Source organism: Lissotriton vulgaris, chromosome 8, assembly GCF_964263255.1.
Source record: "Lissotriton vulgaris chromosome 8, aLisVul1.2, whole genome shotgun sequence".
Lineage (NCBI taxonomy): Eukaryota > Metazoa > Chordata > Amphibia > Caudata > Salamandridae > Lissotriton > Lissotriton vulgaris.
The window spans coordinates 196677975-196696756 of NC_141696.1; the positions used below are offsets into that span (position 1 = coordinate 196677975).

At 48.8% G+C, this 18782-nt stretch overlaps 1 protein-coding gene across 1 annotated transcript in view; it reads left to right on the forward strand.

Annotated features, from left to right (window-relative positions):
* The window catches only part of CCDC81 (coiled-coil domain containing 81), a 296640-nt gene that overhangs the window by 182376 nt on the left and 95482 nt on the right, over nucleotides 1-18782 (forward strand). Inside the window, exon 8 of the mRNA XM_086933975.1 lies at nucleotides 7364-7484. Within this exon, the coding sequence (XP_086790101.1) occupies nucleotides 7364-7484 (121 nt within the window). The remainder of the gene's footprint in view (nucleotides 1-7363; nucleotides 7485-18782) is intronic.

Genomic DNA, 18782 nt, shown 5'->3' on the forward strand with positions numbered 1-18782 from the left:
TTGTCACCTCTGCAGCTATTACCACCTCCCCGTCCGCACGATTGCCAAGAAGAAATGTCTCTGCCAAGCGGCGTGGCATTGTTGTGTTCTCCCATTCCCCCCAAAAGGAACTTCTGCTTTGGGGTGGTAGGGTCTCGTGGACCACCGCTAGGTTGAGTGGTCTTTCTAAGCACCCTTGAACATTTCTTTCCTAGTTAGAGAGATGGGCTATGTTTCTTTTTCTATTGATGACATTATAATACCAATCGGTGTAAGGGGTGGAACTGACACATTCAGTATTCCTTCTCCTCTACTTATATGGAGACTATCTTTTTCTTAGCACTTGCACCTATTTCAATAATGCTACTAATCTTGCTTATTTTACACCCCTTTCGATAAAAGACACGGTCTGTACTCTAGTCAGTAAAGTTGGTATTACCTTTAGTTGGCACAGATCATGCACTGAGCAGCCAACAAGCTTAAACTTCTCATCAGAGACATTTACAGTTTATTAAAGAGTCCTTCAGTTCCTGTACCATAGAAGCTCGCTTTAATGGTCCCTTCTTGAGGAAGCCTTCGGCTGTACTTTTATATCAGTAACTTCTGGTATATCTCTTTTCTCCTCCTGATTGCTGGTATGGTTGAAAAATAAGCAATCACCTGCTTTCTACAAAAAGACATTTATGACCCCTGCCTGACAGATTTTGATACCATGCACAGTAGTGAAGTCACATTGATTTTTTTATCCTTAACCAACTCAGCATCCTATTAGGCCTGTCTGCTGGCACATGCAATCAACATTTCACAACTATATGACTTTGAGATCACACCTAAAACTCCAGAGTGGCAATGCTCTTTACTTGATACCCTCAAGTTGTAATCCTCCATTTCGTCTATGTTTTGCTGTCTCTCTTGTATACCTCAGGGATCTTCTTTTTTATCCCTATTCAATCAAATATTTTTTGGCCCTCTCTTTTGATGTTTTGGCTTTTGTTGTATGGCCTATGCAGACAACACCGGCATGAAACTGAGCTTAATCAAAGGTAATATTCAGCCTCCCCATGCCTTCCTTGCTGATACGCAGCTTTGCTGGAAATGTAGCCTATATTTTAAGTGGTTGTCAATAGGCCTCACCTTCACTGAGTCCGATGATTTTCTCCGATGTTGAACCCTCTGCATCTAATCTGGAAATATACTAGTTACCAAACCTTCTTAGGTGGCTTGTCTGCTGTGCACGTTTCTCACCAAACTGTGTTTCTGTCCTTATAATTTGGGAATCAGAAGAGGGGCCGGAGCTCTGTGTGCACTTTGGATTGAGAAAAACCTGGACAGCCACCGGGAAACATAACATTAGTATTCACTGCTCCAGGAACCGCATACTGTAGGGGTCTTCTTCCCTCTCCAGAAACCCGAAATATCTCAGATCGTTCCTGCAGGACCTCTCTTCTGCATCCTCCTCAATGTTCTTTGAGAGTTGGTGTAGTTTCCTATAGTTTAATGATCAGATTCCTCAGTATAGCCACATTTGGTTTACCAGACTCAATTGACTCCTCTGCTACCCTTGATCTTGTAGACAACTTCAAGGGTTCTCATCTGTTTTCCTAATGTTAATTTCAGTAGGCACTGCAGGTTCACTCTTGTCCTCTAATGCCATACAGAGATCGTTTATGGCACTTTAGATCAGCAAATCTGTGCTCCCTGAACAGCAGCGGCTGTCCCTTCTGTCTATGAAATATTTTCATGGCTCAGCGTGTGCACAGGCTATCCGTTGCATGGTGGAAACTTGGATTACATTTATAAGACCAGCACTCTAGAAGCTCTCTTCTCTTTTCAGTCTGAGCTTTCACTCTCCTATGTGGATTATTTTCCTTCCTTCTCAGATTTTCTACGTAGCCTCTTTTCCATCCGTCACATACCTTGAATATCACTTTGCTTGTTTTACTCATCCTTACTTTCTTCTTTTCATGATATGTTGCTCCTACATCCTGGATTTTCCCCTATTCCCAATACGTTTTCACCCATCTACTAATCGAAAAGACTGCTAGTGACTCCCAAAGAACAAACGTTTACGCAGCACACTTTATGCATTCATCACTTAGTAAACGCATTCATACTGCTTTCTCCTGCAGAGGTATGCACCCTGTGAAGTTTTCTTTTTTATGCTGATTGATGGAGAGTATAGCTGACTTCTCTCTAGAGCAGTGATTTCATTCCACAGACTATCTATTTTTTTCTTGTCGTTTTCTACCTCTATAGCCTTGGGAGCCCATGCCTAAACTACTAGTTTTAAAGCATCTGTGAAAGGCCACATCATTGTGGAATAGCTGAATTTTCTGTGTATAAATTGCACTGAGATTTTAATGCTGGACTCTTGTTTTGATGCTGCAGAGGTAAGTTTCAAGCTTTTGTAGCAAACATTAATTTAGTCCGATGGTTTGCTCTAATGCAGAATGGAGGAGGATCCATTGAATTATTGTTTCTAGAAATCTTCAGCTGATAAACAGTGATTCAAAATGGACTTTCCCTTCCTTCCTAACTTGCATCACTGAACATAAAATGAAATAGCATTTTTAGTTCAATCAGTAATGAACTAGTGGACCTCATGAATGTATTCATAAAGACTAGTGCTATTATGCAAATCTGAAAACAAGAAAAACAAGTATTTATAATGGCAGTAGTGCTTGGCTCTAAAAAGCCAATGCTTTTTTTGAATCATACATGTGTCAAGTTGATCCACAGGCATGCCTGGCAATCTTGCAATGGGTGCTCTATTAACGGAATCAGTTTGCTTCCCTGGCCCATCCCACCCACCTTCCCTTTGCTTCCCTGGCCCCTCCTGCCCACCCTCACTTTGCATCCCTCGCCCCTCCTGCCCACCCTTTACGTCCCTCACCCTTCCTGCCCACCCTTTGCGTCCCTCGCCCCTCCCACCTACCCTCCGTTTGCTTCCCTGCCCCTTAGCTTCCACGGCCCCTACCGCCCACTCTCAGTTTGCCTCCCTGGTTCCTCCTGTCCACCCTCCGTTTGCTTCACAGGCCCCTCCCACCCACTGGCCGTTTGCTTCCCCAGTCCCTCCAGCCCACCCTCCTTTTGCTTCCCCGGCCCCTCCCGCCCACCCTTCATTTGCTTCCCCAGCCCCTCCCGCCCACCCTTCATTTGCTTCCCCAGCCCCTCCCGCCCACCCTTCATTTGCTTCCCCCGACCCTCCTGCCTACCCTCCGTTTGCTTCCCTGGACTCTCCCGCCCTCCCTCCATTTGCTTCCCTGGCCCCTCCCACCCACCCTCCATTTGCTTCCACGGCCCCTCCCACCCACCCTCCATTTGCTTCAACGGCCCCTCCCACCCACCCTCCATTTGCTTCAACGGCCCCTCCCACCCACCCTCCATTTGCTTCAACGGCCCCTCCCACCCACCCTCCGTTTGCTTCCACGGCCCTTACCGCCCACTCTCAGTTTGCTTCTCCAGTTCCTCCTGCCCATCCTCTGTTTGCTTCCCCGGCCCCTCCCGCTCACCCTCTGTTTGCTTCCCTGGCTCCTACCGCCCATCCTCCGTTTGCTTCCCCGGCACCACCTGCCCATCCTGCGTTTGCTTCCCCGGACCCTCCTGCCCACCCTCAGTTTGCTCCCCGGACCCTCCCGCCTACACCGTTTGCTTCCCCAGACTCTCCCGCCCACTCTCCTTTTGCTTCCTTGGACCCTCCCACCCACCCTCCATTTGCTTCCTCTGACCCTCCCGCCCACCCTCCATTTGCTTCCTCTGACCCTCCCGCCCACCGTCAGTTTGCATCTTTGGACCCTTCGGCCCACCCTCAGTTTGCTTCCTCGGACCCTTCCCTCCCGCCCTCCATTTGCCTCCTGTCCTCCCTCCGTTTGCTTCCCCAGACCCTTCCGCCCACCCTCTGTTTGTTTCCCTGGCCCCTTCCACCCACCTTCCGTCTGCTTCCCCGGCCCCTCCCACCCACTCTTCATTTTCTTCCCTGGCCCCTCCCGCCAATCTTACGTTTACTTCCCCAGGCCCCTTCCGCCACCCTCAGTTTGCTGCTCGGCACCTCCTGCCCATCCTCCGTTTGCTTCCCCGGACCCTCCTGCCCACCCTCAGTTTGCTCCCCGGACCCTCCCGCCTACACCGTTTGCTTCCCCAGACTCTCCCGCCCACCCTCCATTTGCTTCCTCTGACCCTCCCGCCCACCCTCCATTTGCTTCCTCTGACCCTCCCGCCCACCCTCCATTTGCTTCCTCTGACCCTCCCGCCCACCCTCCATTTGCTTCCTCTGACCCTCCCGCCCACCGTCAGTTTGCTTCCTTGGACCCTTCGGCCCACCCTCAGTTTGCTTCCTCGGACCCTTCCCTCCCGCCCTCCATTTGCCTCCTGTCCTCCCTCCGTTTGCTTCCCCAGACCCTTCCGCCCACCCTCTGTTTGTTTCCCTGGCCCCTTCCACCCACCTTCCGTCTGCTTCCCCGGCCCCTCCCACCCACTCTTCATTTTCTTCCCTGGCCCCTCCCGCCAATCTTACGTTTACTTCCCCAGGCCCCTTCCGCCACCCTCCGCTTGCTTCCTCAGACCCTCCCATCCGACCTCCATTTGCCTCCTGACCTCCCTCTGTTTGCTTCCCTGGACCCTTCGCCCACCCTCTGTATGCTTCCCTGGTCCTTTCCACTCACCCTCCGTTTGCTTCCCTGGCCCCTCCTGCCCACCCTCTGTTTGCTTCCCCAGGTCCCTTCTGCCCACCATCTGTTTGCTTCCCCGACCCCACCCAGCCCACCCTCTGTTTGCATCCCCAGACCCCACCCAACCCACCCTGCGTTTGCATCCCCAGACCCCACCCAACCCACCCTCCGTTTGCATCCCCAGACCCCACCCAACCCACCCTCCGTTTGCATCCCCAGACCCCACCCAACCCACCCTCCGTTTGCATCCCCAGACCCCACCCAACCCACCCTCCGTTTGCATCCCCAGACCCCACCCAACCCACCCTCCGTTTGCATCCCCAGACCCCACCCAACCCACCCTCCGTTTGCTTCCCCAGACCCCACCCAACCCACCCTCCCTTTGCTTCCCCAGACCCCTCCCTCCCACCCTCCCTTTGCTTCCCCAGATCCCTCCCTCCCACCCTCCCTTTGCTTCCCCAGACCCCTCCCTCCCACCCTCCCTTTGCTTCCCCAGACCCCTCCCTCCCACCCTCCCTTTGCTTCCCCAGACCCCACCCTCCCTTTGCTTCCCCAGACCCCTCCCTCCCACCCTCCCTTTGCTTCCCCAGACCCCTCCCTCCCACCCTCCCTTTGCTTCCCCAGACCCCTCCCTCCCACCCTCCCTTTGCTTCCCCAGACCCCTCCCTCCCACCCTCCCTTTGCTTCCCCAGACCCCTCCCTCCCACCCTACCTTTGCTTCCCCAGACCCCTCCCTCCCACCCTCCCTTTGCTTCCCCAGACCCCTCCCTCCCACCCTCCCTTTGCTTCCCCAGACCCCTCCCTCCCACCCTCCCTTTGCTTCCCCAGACCCTTCCCTCCTGCCCACCCTCTGTTTGCTTCCCCAGACCCCTCCCTCCCACCCTCCGTTTGCTTCCCCAGACCCCTCCCTCCCACCCTCCGTTGGCTTACCCAGACCCCTCCCTTCCGCCCACCCTCCGTTTGCTTACCCAGACCCCTCCCTCCCGCCCACCCTCCGTTTGCTTACCCAGACCCCTCCCTCCTGCCCACCCTCCGTTTGCTTACCCAGACATCTCCCTCCCGCCCACCCTCCGTTTGCTTCCCCAGACCCCTCCCTTCCGCCCACCCTCCGTTTGCTTCCCCAGACCCCTCCCGCCCGCCCTCCGGAAGACCCTCCCTCCCACCCTCCGTTTGCTTCCCCAGGCCCCTCCCGCCCACCCTCCGTTTGCTATCCCAGGCCCTCCCATCCACCCATCATTTTCCATTTGCACCTTTAGCCCATCCCAGCGACTTCTATTGGCAGTTTGATTTGCCATATTCTCTCGCATGTGCTCTTCCCTCAACCGTGTCATTTTGTCTCGCTCTGCCTACCTCCGTGTTTCCTTACCCTCCACCAGCTTGCCCTTTTGTAACTTTTTTAAAATAAAAAGCGCATTAGTGTTCGCTGTGTCATAGCACATTTTTTATAACAATTAATTGTAAATGTAAATTGATACTTGTATAGCGCACTACTCACCCGCAAGGGTCTCAAGGCGCTTGTACGAATACCGCTGTGGAACCCATCCTGGCTTTCCCTGTGAGGCGTCCACTCCTGGGCACCCCCAAGGTGGAGGCCAGGCATCCTTAGCGTTGTGGGTGCCGTTGTGGAGATTAAGCAAGCTATTGCCCAGAGTTGCAGAGTGGGACTCCATGATTGGAATATGCACCGAGGCGAGAATTATCAGGTCCGTGGAATTTTGAGCCCAAGACCCGCCGAGGCGGGGAATTGAACCCTGGTCCGGGGCTAGACCTCTGCATCAGGGTCTGCCGCTCTAACCATTGAGCCACACTTCTCCACTAGTTACCACGCTGCACAGCTGGGCTGCTGACCAGCATGGCAAAGGGTCATTGCCAAGGCCAATAGATCTTATTGGCGAGACCTGTTGGCTTTGTCAATGTTTGTTCAGAAATATCTATTTTCGATATTTCTCAAAATACATAAAGCGCTACGACAGTCTTTTGCTAGGACTACTATTGTTGATCACCCAAACAAAATGACCTTCTAGGCGAGCCCCTAATTGTGCTTTACCCAATTCAATGATCCTGGAAACGCCTGTGCTTTGGCTATAGTTCTGTCGTTGTCTGTGCCCGCAGGGTCTAGTCATGTCTTTGTCAAGCGAGGGAGTGAGCATCTGTGCATGGTTTGTCCATTTGGCATATATATGTTTGCTTCAGAGTGTTATTTATAGCCTCAGTACAAATCAGAACAAATAACTGAGCATTTTCAATGTCGATCTGTTGCATTTTTGGAGGGGGATTTGTGTTCCTTTCTGTCTCACTGATGCCAGGCACAATTGTGGCGGGTGCACGCTTGCTTCTACTGTACCCTTGGACGTGATTTGTTATTGACAGAAAGCAGTGTACATGCTATTAATACGTGACACCCTCCTTGGTCATGCTGGTGACCTGGAAAAAAGGTCAGACCAGTCTCATAATAACTGGGGCTACATAGGAGGCGAAGAGGAAGTCATTTTGCACAAACTGGGGGTGCGGACTGGACTGCAGACCTCAGACCGTGGCATAGGTCTGTGGTGTGGATCCCAAAAACTGGGGGAACGCTGTGGAAAGATGGTTTGAAGCTCATCTGGTGCTAGTCTGTTAATTCCAAGATATGAAACACCTGGCAATGCTGGGTACTGCTAATGAAAAAAAGTATTCTTTTCAATTGAAGATGACAGCTTGTTCTTGCTTGTTCCCAGGACACGGTCACCCCTCACTCCAAAGCCTCTGAAGGCGGTTGATGATGCATGCATTGTCACCCAAGCATACCAGAAAAGACTTCCGACTCCTTCATGCCTGGGTCACTGCAGGGCAGGGCAGGTACATGTACAAATAAAGCATTACTCTTTTTTTCATTTAATAAAACCGACGAAAGCTAGAGTACTAGACTAGTGTGCCACTTGCATTTTGTACAAAATCAGTAAATGTATTAATGGTTTCATACTTTATGGACTATGTGCTAACGCATTTTCATGGGAAAATCGCAGGGTTTGCAACAGGAATTTTTTTTTTCAAGTGCAATAAACGCATTTTGCGATTCAATAACATGTTACTGAATTACTAAATGGGTTAAAGAAATCACAAGGAATCGCTATTTGGAAAGGGCATGTTTAGGGCGCTCCTTCCAAATAGTGTCCCTTATGGTTTGTATTGCAACAGAAATGCGGACGTAAAACATTCATATTTTATTGACATCTGAAAGGAAGCTGTAACCCAGGGGACGCCTTCCCCTTTGTGAATGGTCCAAAATAAATTTTTAGACGTAGGCAGTGATCCAAGGTGCTGCTCATGGGAACAGGCCATCCCAAACTTCCAGGCAAGGCACCCACCAGAAGGGATCAAAGCAACCCCAGACTGGTTTCACCTTTGTTAGGCCTTGTCCGCGAGGTATAGCTTGGATCCGTTCTGATTTGCATAAGGTGGACCTTTGTCTCTAGTGGTGCAGTGGGTGAAAAATGATGGGCTGAAATGCTACCCTAAAGTACGTTTTGCAAACATTCCCCCATCACCTTTGAGTCACGGATGTTACACCCTAAGTGCCTAATTACGAGTCTAGCGGTCCTCAGACCCCTAGACTCATGGTGAGGCGGTGGTGGCCGTCTTCTGACTGCCACATTATGACCTCACCTTGGCGGTCGTGGCCGCCCTAAAACTGCCACCACCGCCGTGGAACCGCCATTTCCGGCAGTGGCGCGGTGGTCTTGAGGCAGTAGTGTGCTTGGCAGGCCCATCGCAGGCCTGCCACGCATATTAGGACTTTACTCACAGCCACTGATTTCATGGAGGTCTTTCCTCCATAAAAACAGTGGCAGTGAGGAAAGAAACATGCTTAACTTCATTTGGATGCACACAGGGGGGCACAACATCTGTCACCCTGTGTGCATGTACCCCCAGTTCCAGCACCGCATGGACCTCACAGTCCATGCAGTGCTGGAACTTCCTTTGACGTTCCCATTGCGGTGGCACTGCCGTGAGAACGACACAAGACCCGCCTACCATTGACAAAAAATAGTCATAACACTGCAGGCTGTTCTCACACGGGTTTGGCGGTGGGGCGGTCCCTCTGCTGCACCGCCAAACTTGTAATCAGCCCCTAAGTGGCAAACGGGATGCCCAGATATGGATCCCTTATTCACCTTGCCATAAGATCCAAGCTATGCCTCACTGATGAAGCCTCCACTTTCAAATTCATTCACATTTACAGAAAGTTTTAAACATTTCAATTTTGCATATTTATCTTGTTTAGTTACATACACTTTATTACTCTGTAGATATTATCTAATTTTCGAAGCAGTCGCAGACTCTCTGAGAAGGCATTGTGGACCCCCAGGGTTCCTCGGACCACATGTTAAGAACCACTGGTCTAGGTCATCGAAGTACTTGTCCTGCGATGGGAGCAGTGGGCATCCCCTCTTTTGGGCTATGTCTTGTTAAGCCAGCCCCAATGCTAGGTTTAATATATGGAGTTCAGGAACCACCAGGTCCTCCCATATTGCCTGAAGCAATAACCTTGGTGACATCAACCCCGGAGTGCCAAATACAGATTTCAAAACTCCTGCATTTTTTTTTTTTTTTAAACTTTTATTAGCCATTAGGTACATTCAAATTAATTTGTTTATACAGCTGGTTCCAAAACAAAATGAAAAAACAAACAAATATGAAATAAGAACATTAATACAATCCATTCATAAATAGAAATACTAACCGAAATAACCTTACACTTTTGCGTCAACAAAAGTAAACTATTTCTAGTGTCTTTCTTTAACCTATACCCATTCTATCTTCTACTGTATCTTGGCCTTTTCCCAGCCATTTTGCTAAGGGGGCCCAGATCTTCTCCCCACTCTTCCTGGCTCGATAGCCCTTGTTTTTATCGAGCATCATTTCCATATTAAATATATTCAATAGGCGGTATAGCCAGGCAGTATATACAGGTGGGTTTGGGTCTTTCCACGCTGTAGCTATTAATAATCTTGCGACCCCTATTGAGACAAAAACAAAGTCCCTATGAGCAGATATTAACCCCTTGGGCGCTGCCGCGATTCTGCGCCTGTGCGGCCGTTTTAATGAGTGGGCGGGTTCATGACGGCCCCCGCTCACCGAGATGCATGACGGACGGGGGCCGTCATCAGCATGGAAGGGGTTAACTCAGATTGGCCATCATACCCAAAGAGCATCACATATGCATTAATCTTAAAACCCTTTTATTACTTATCACTCGGACCCCCGAATAAACACAGGTTCTGGGTACCTTTTGGTAAATTTAATTCACCCACTCACTTACCTTCCTAGGCCCACACACCCACATGCACAACTGCAGCGTCTCCTTGAAAGATCTCTGCTAAAGAGCCCTCTCGCGGGGCCTGTGAGGGACTGCAGCACCACCCCTACGAGGAGCAACGCCCAATGATGAAGCATGACACTCGCAAGGGTGCGTGAGGGCACTTTCCAAAAGGAGGGAATTCCCCCATCACTATTTATAAACCCAATCTTCTTACAGTCTAACCACCGGTCACATTTCCCTCTTACCAACCAAATTTTGGTTGCTACTCTCCTGAGACCTTAGGAACAGAGACCCCCCAGTGTATACAGATTTTATATGCTTACCTTTGGTACTCTAACTTCTACTGTGTGCAGCCTACACAGTAAGCATGGGCGAATTTTGCGAATTTGCGATCCGCGAATTTGCGAATTCGCGATCCGCAAAATTCACGAATTTGTGCGAATTTGCGGATTTTTGTTTTTTTGCGAGTTCGCAGGATTTTTTGCGTGTTCGCGGGGATTTTTGCGTCTTCGCGAGCCGCTTGCATAGCGAAGTTACCCATGCAGTCGTTTATGGGAGAGGGAGAGAGAGAGAGAGATAGATAGAGAGATAGATAGAGAGATAGATAGATAGAGAGAAAAAGAGAGGGAAAGAGAGAGGGAGAGAGAGAACGAGAGAAAGAAAGAGAGGCCGGATCTCTGAAGGGCCAGATTCCTGAGTTGCCCCTACAGAGCATACAGCTTTTTATTTTTAGCAAAATGCATATGAAAATTGTGCTGTAAAGGTCTCTTTTAGTTTAACCCCTCCTGACAACTCAAAATGGGTGTATTTGCCATCCTCTCCCTTCTTCCTGTTTTTTATATCTGTAAGTGCTTCCTGATGAGGTTTAATTCCTTGGACAGGCGCCTCGTTGCCTACTTGTAACTATTCTCTGACCCTGCTTCAAGGGTCAGAGCAGGGTCAGAGAATAGTTGCAAGTAGGCAACGAGGTGCCAGGAAGCAATTAGCAGCAGGTGTCCAAGTTGAAGTTAATTTGTTTGTAACCCTTTTGTAAAAGGTTACAAAGAAATTAGGTTCAACTTTTGCACCTGCTGCTGTAACCCTTGCTTGGCTGAAAATTCGTCCCCGCTGATTCGCGGATTTTACCGCGATTTCGCGAGATTCGCGGATCGCAAAATCGCGGAAAATTTGCAAATTCGCCCGCGAAACAGATTTTACGCCCTCCCTTACTACACAGACCTGATTGTTCTCCCTGAGGACACCACTGGGAGTGGACCTTACATGAGTGGGTTCTGATTAGCAACTGCAGCCACATGACGGACAAATTAACATACTTTTCCTTATGAAAGAGTGCACTCAGTACATAGGATCTGAGTAGAGCTGGGCCTAGAAGGCTCTTTGGGGACAGGAACTCCTTTCTCAAAAGTGAAACCTTCTCATCCAGTTATCCTGGAACATCTGTCTAGCAATCGCTTTATGATTCAATTATCTATTTTGGTGTGGTTTCTCTATTTCCTCTTGTTATTTGCAGAAGCACTGCTTGATTACCTTATAACGTGATGTGCAAGAATTTCATTAAAGGTCTTTGAAAAAAAGGAAAAAAAGATCCATTTTGGCAATTATTCACTCCAATAAAAGTGTACATTCTGCCCATCTGAACTCTTCCTTTTTGTGCTCAGTGTGGTCTCTGATATAGGATGATATTCCAAATCTGCTTCATAACGACTGTATATGCTGAGCTGGGTGATAGTGAATATCTGCTTTGCAACTGAAAATATATTTGGTGTTCATGATTTTTCCACATTGAATATATTTGAGTTAAGGCCGATTTAGAGTTTTTGGACAGAATAAAGGCACGAAGGGTGGCTGAGAATTTTACGTCGGTCACCCTGCCTTTACTCCGCCCTGCGGTGAACACTATGGGTTTATTTGAACTGCTACCATGGTGGTTTATATAAAGCCACTTAAGAATTTGGTGTGTGCGTCCATCATTGGTAACTGACTCTTACATCAAACTTTCAAGTTTTTACTTTTTAAAAAAGTCTCCCAAAGCAGGAGTTTTTTTTGGGTCAGAAATTAAAAGCTAATGGCCCGAACACCATGGGAGTTTTCTCCCATGATGTGGGATCATTTAAAAAAAATGTGTTTACTGTCCCTCACAGCCAGGATATTCCTGGTGGTGACAGACAGTGAAGAAGAAACAAAAACTATCTAACTCCCCACTCTAAATAGGGTGGGCATTCAGATGGGTTACCTCTGACGACCCTCGGGCCTTTGGAAGAAGGTTTACACCAACCGAGTTGGAAGAAGGGTTACGCCAACAGAATTAATTTTACTCTGTTGGATTAAATCTGGCAGTCCACACAATTTAAAATTGGCTAGGCGGACTGAGAGTTTGGTACATAGGGTACTCCGTCGCCTTTGCATCGGAGTACCCTTCCACCGAACTCTAAATAGGGCCCTTAGTATTATACTAGTGAATCATTCCTTAAAGGAGTCTGTAGCTCTTGAAAGGGGTCTGGATTGAACATGCTTGAAGACCCCAGTGATTTTTACAGATGTGGGCTGTTTTTGTTTGGGATTATAGATCCTGCATCATGGCTTGGTTTCCTCCTTTTAATAATACTCCTGATGTTTTCCATAGCATTGTGCGATCTTTGTCTTAAAGTTGTTTCTCCCTTTTCTAGTCACTTAGAGTTAGTGCTGTCCTTCCTTTTCACACTCTAATTACACATCCTGTGAAAAGAATGACAACTCGTTGGCTTTTTCCCAAACCAGATAGCATTACCTATTTTTTGAGCAAAGGTCATGTGATTAGATAAACAAAACCTTCTTATACAGAGACTGTCTTCTTATATCATTAGTGTTTGAAATGGGGGTCTCTAGTTGGCAATGGTTTGCACCGTTGTCCAAGTAGGGATCCTTCTTCCTAGTCAGGGTAAGGGGGATACACTTCTAACATAACCCCTGCTCTTCCCTTTGGTAGCTTGGCATAAGCAGACAGGCTTACATCAGAGGCAGTGTGTAAAGCATTTGTGCACACATACAGTAATACAGTGAAAACACTACAAATGGACACCACACCAGTTTAGAAAAATAAGTAATCTTTATCTAAACCAACAAGACCAAAACAACAAAAATCCAACATACAATAATCAAAATGTGATTTTTAGAAGGTAAAAACTGTTCTGTCCATAACAAACTATAGATGCAACACTTTCAACACAAAGTACCTTGGATGCGTCACATTCATAAACATAAACAGATGAAGGAAATGGGTGCAGATGAGTCGCGCTTCTCTTAGTTATATTAACAACAACAAGGGGCCCCAATTCAGTCAGCAGAGGACCTCGGGGAACATACTTATTCAAACAACAGTGGTCCCATGCATTCCATAGTGTATGAACCAATAAATATAGACAAAGTCAGATCTATATTTGGAGTGACATGTCCAGCCAGACAGTGGTCCTTCAAGTTTACTTAATAAACAGTAATTCCAATAAAGCGAAGATACCTTCCACAGTACACCCGTGTGGTACACAAGCCTGTGCCCAACACTAGCGGGGTGGTTACAGATGGTGAGAAATAGAAGGGTTTTTTAAGGCAAACAAGCGTTTTTCTGTTCACATTCAAATTATACAGAAAATGTCAAAAAGCACCATTACAGTAGTTAGCAATCAACTATTTGTATAAGGTGCTAGACAAGTTGACGGCGTTTCGGTCCCCCTAAAGGGTCATGGAGACCATCATCAGGACAATCAATAATTGCCTTAATCGCTAAAACCTCAAAATGCCAAGGCAGCGAAATGATATTGTGTTGCCGTTTAGATAAGCAAAAGGCCTGGACCAGCAACCCCAAATAAGCCGTGGGTTGCCGCGTTACACAATCGCCGTCGACTTGTCTAGCACCTTATACAAATACTTGATTGCTAACTACTGTAATGGTGCTTTTTGACATGTTCTGTATAATTTCAATGTGAACAGAAAAACATTGTTTGCCTTAAAAAACCCTTCTGTTTCTCACCATCTGTAACCACCCCGCTAGTGTTGGGCACAGGCTTGTGTACCACACGGGTGTACTGTGGAAGGTATCTTCGCTTTATTGGATTTACTGTTTATTAAGTAAACTTGAAGGACCACTGTCCGGCTGGACATGTCACTCCAAATCTAGATCTGGCTTTGTCTATATTTATTGGTTCATACACTATGGAATGCATGAGACCACTGTTGTTTGAATAAGTGCTTCTCTTAGTTGCATCTCTTTTCCAGCTCCAAGCAGCAGGAACAACTTCCAGATGCCCAACACAGCAATAGGCACCTCTTGGCAGGACAGAATTTTCAGCAAGGAAGTTCCGAGCAGCTGGTAGTGAAGTCTTTGTGTCCCTGAGACAACAGCAGGCAAGCTCTACTTCAAGCCCTTGGAGATCTTCTTTAAGCAGAATGCACAGTACAGAGCAGAGTCTTTATCCTCTCATGTGCAGAAACAGCCACTGCATGCCAACCCCAGACAGCACACAGCAAAGGGGCAGTACTTTTTATTCAGCTTTCCCAGCTCTTTTCCTTGGCAGAGGTTGCTCTGGAGTCCAGTAGTAATCTAAAGTTCTGGGGTCTGGGCCCCATTATTTATACTCAATTTTTCTTTGTTCTCTTGTGACAGAGAGGTTCTATGCTCAGTCAAAACCAGGTCTGTCCACTGATCCAGCTTCCCAGCAGGAGGTGGAGACAGTATTGTGTAAGGCAAGACAGTCAATCCACAAACCAGCAGAGGCACACAGGATGACTAAGCAAGAAAACAGCCACTTTATAAAAGGGGTATTTTCAAACACACAATAAAAAAATCATCTTTACTAAAAGATGCCTCTTCATATTCTGATTTCAGGTATACTAAACTCCATGTTTCTGTCTTGTCCAATGGGAAGTTATAGTTATAAGATGTTATAAATATACTCCTATTCTGTGCTATGGGACAGATAGCCCTTCAATAGTGTAAAAAACGAAATACACTGTATTTTACTATCAGGACATGTCACACACATCAGGGCATGTCCTATCTTTCACATACACTCTACCCTGCCTTCAGGGGTACCTGGGCCTACCTTAGGGGTGACTCACATGTAATAAAATGGAAGTTTAAGGCCTAGCAAATGGGTGCACTTGCCAGGTTGACAAGGCAGTAGAGACTGCGCGCAGACACTGCAGTGGCTGGTCTGAAAACCCTTTGAAAGGCTGCTTGTGTGGGTGGCATAATCAGTGCTGCAGGGCCACCAGCACCATTTGATTTACAGGCCCAGGGCACAACACACAATGCACTGTACTGAGTAGTAAATCAAATGAGTCAATCCTGGAAAACACAAATTTTCACAGAGAGCATATGCACTTTAGTACTGAGCAGCAGTGGTAAAGTCCACAGAGTCCTAAAACCAACAAAACAGGGTCAACAGCAGGAGGCCAAAACACAAAAAGTCTGTGGATAAACGTGCTGGAAAATCCAGGTCCACCACAATCCCCTCTGGGTGTGACTCTGTCCACCAGGACAGGACGCCACAGTGGACCTTGGCAGTTGTCAGTGACGAGACCCAGACCGTATGCCTCTCAGGGCTCTCCAACCTCTGTGGCGTCAGAGAGTGTGGGGGGGGCAGCAGCCCCTGGTGCCTGCCACCCTTTGTCCACTCTACCTCCTATCAGGTCAGGGATGACATCCTGACACTGACCCACCAGCCGAGGGTATGTACCCTAAGGCTGGACAGGAGACGGAGATGGGCTCTCCCACACCCTGTCCTCCCTGGGGCTATGTACCCTCCCACCTGGAATGGTACCCACAGACTCCAGAATTGCCAGGGCCAGGTGTCCTGCACAATTCTCCCACCAGTTCAGAGGTGCTAACCAGCAACTGGTACACCAGCCTAGGGTCTGTACCCTGAGGCTGAATAAGGGACTGGAGTGGGCTCCGACAAGGGTCTGGGGTGGGCTCTCCCACGCCCTGTCCTCCTTTCTTTGGCTCCGCACCCTCCCACCTGGAGCGGTACCCCCAGACTCTAGAATTGTCAGGTCACCTGTGGCAGGTGTCCTGCACAATTTGCCCACCATTTCAGGTGTGCTATCCTGCAACTGGTATCCCAGCATAAGGTCTGTATCCTCAGACTGGGCAGGGGTCAGGAGGAGACTGCCCCCCCCCCCACACATCCCCTCCGGGCCCTGCATCCTCCCACCTGGTGTGATGCCCTCAGAAGACAAACCGGTGGGGGCACTGTTAGCAGTTGCCCCTTCCTCGAGGTCAGGGGGTCACCCTGAACCTCGCCCTCCAACCTAGGGTCTGGCCCTTAGGCTGGACTTGTGCCTGGCAACCCAGGACTTCCGGGGGAGCGCACCAGCCCCCCTCCCAAGGGAAACACACTCCTCGGGATTTGTGCAAGAGTCTGACAGAAGTGCCCCCACCGGGGTCAGTCTTTGGGGGCTCTGATCTCAGAGATGGCAACTCTTGACTCACTGGTCCTTCCATTGGGGATTGCGTCCCCCCCTCACCCTTCTCTCTAGACTCATGCACCCTGCCCATTGGAGAGGTGCTGCAAGACACCAGAACTGGTGGGACGCTTGTTACAGCAGCCCTCTCCCCCCAGCTCACCGGACACCTAGGGATCTCCTTAGGGGATGGCCTCCCATTACAGACCAGGCCCCCCTCCTGTCGTTTGCACGTGGAACCAACCAGGCCTTGAGACTGGGTTTCGCACCTCGGGACACAGCCCAATCTCACTCCTTCTCATCTGAGACAGGATATGGGACCCTACACCCCTCCACTAGTCCCGGACATATCAGGGTTACCATAACCCTCCTCTACATCACTTGTTTGTGGAAAATCTGAGCCACCTCCTTGACGATCAACCCCAGATGCTTCTTCCGACCCTCTGGAATCCACCAAAAGGTCTGCCTCCTGTGCGAGCTCCTTGGGGTCAGAGAACTCACACTCCATCAGGTGTTGGCATAGCTCTGGAAAACAGACACTTAAATAATGCTCTCCAACAATTGCATCACACAGCCTACACAGGTATTAACAAACCTTCTCTCTGCCTCACCATCCAGTGGCTCACAAAAGTACCCCACACCACTCTCGAGAGACTGGCAAGACAGTGTTTGACTGTCTCTGTCACTCAACACACAATCTTATTGGCGGTCTCCACGCACACATACCAGAACTTCTACCATGGGGGAACCCCTCTCCCGGCACCTCTCACCCAGAGTCAGTAGCGTGTCCCTCCCACCTCTAAGAATATGATCCCCTGTGCCAGTTCACCAATCCACCTCAGGGACACTGTGCACCACTGGACCACCTCATAAACCTAAACCTGGTGCATGTTAACCCCTTTCTTCAAGTCAGGTATCGCATCGCTGGGTGTGTGTACTTCTCCCTCAGCACTAGATAACACATTTTTGCTGCCACCATCTGAGCTGGACTCCACCTCCAGCCCTGTCAAGCTCAGCTCTTGAGCTACACACACTTCCTTTTCTTGGGCTAAGGCCCTCTTGCTCAGTCCTCTTGAGTCGAACTCTCTCAGCCTCCATTCTACAGCTAGAAGCCACACATTTTTATCTTTCTCCCTCACTGTCAGAGAAGTCCTCCTCCTCAAAATCATCTGGTAGTGTTGCTTCCCAAAGTGTGACCTCATAAGAATACAGGCAAAAGATCTGAACACACTTTTGTCTGCCTCCCATGCAGGGCTGGATTGAAAACCAACATTTTGGACCAGATTTGGTCTCGCAATGTCCCACTATCAGCCCCGACGACAATGCCTTGCATATGGTCGGATCATCACCTACTGCAATTCTCCATCACCTTTCACGGCCATCCAAAGGCTCCCGCTTCTGCTGGGGGCTAGTAAGGAAATGGAGCTCACTAAATAAACAAGATTTCCTGTCTACTCTGGCCAACTCTCTCCCAGCATCTTCCCCAGACATTAACCTCATGGACAAAGATCTCACTGAATGGCTCCTGGCTGCCAGCAACGAGCACGTTCCACTAACCAAGTTCTCACATGCTCGCCGCATGGACGCCCATAGGTGGTTTACCGCAGACCTAAAAAATCAAAAATTAGAACTGCGCCAATTGGAGAGGAAATGGAGACACGGGTACTCTGATAAAGATAGATCATCATATACATCTGCCCGCAGGAAGTATAAGAACTCCATCTTATCTGCTAAGGCATAATTCTTCTCCGAAAAAATCTCAAACGCCCAAAACAAATCCAGAGAAATCTTTAGGGTCGTAAATGACCTATGTAATGATGTCAGAACCTCCCCCTCTCAAGTTCCCACTCAAATGATGTGCAATCAGCTCAATGACTTCTTTAAGGATAAGATTGCCATGATAAAAGACAGTATTCAGTCCAGCTCGACCACTGCGGAAAGAGTGGACATCTGCAGAAATTGCTACGAACTTGAGGTTATCACTCCTATAGACCAATCAAGGTTAGCAGAGTTGATGAACCGCGTAAAGTCCGGGTCTCCCAACGACCCCTGCCCCCCGCACATACTAAAGGAAGTTTATTCAACACTCCCCCGAGGAATACTTCCCCTCCCGAATGAGTCCCTATTACAGGGAATAGTCCCCAATTCGTTTAAAAACGCCACGCTGGTCCCATTAATTGAAAAACCTGGTGCCGACCCCACCAACCTATCGAATTACTGACCCATATCCCTCCTCCCTTTCGGTGCAAAGATTCTAGAAGCCCATGTGGCTAGTTGTATCTCTAGCTTGAGGTGCCTGTCATCAAAAGATGGAGTGCTGTGGCCATTCAAGTGAAGAGTCTCTGTCTGGCAAGAGGTTTAAGAGCGGCAAATGGGCGCACGTCCTTTGACCGAAA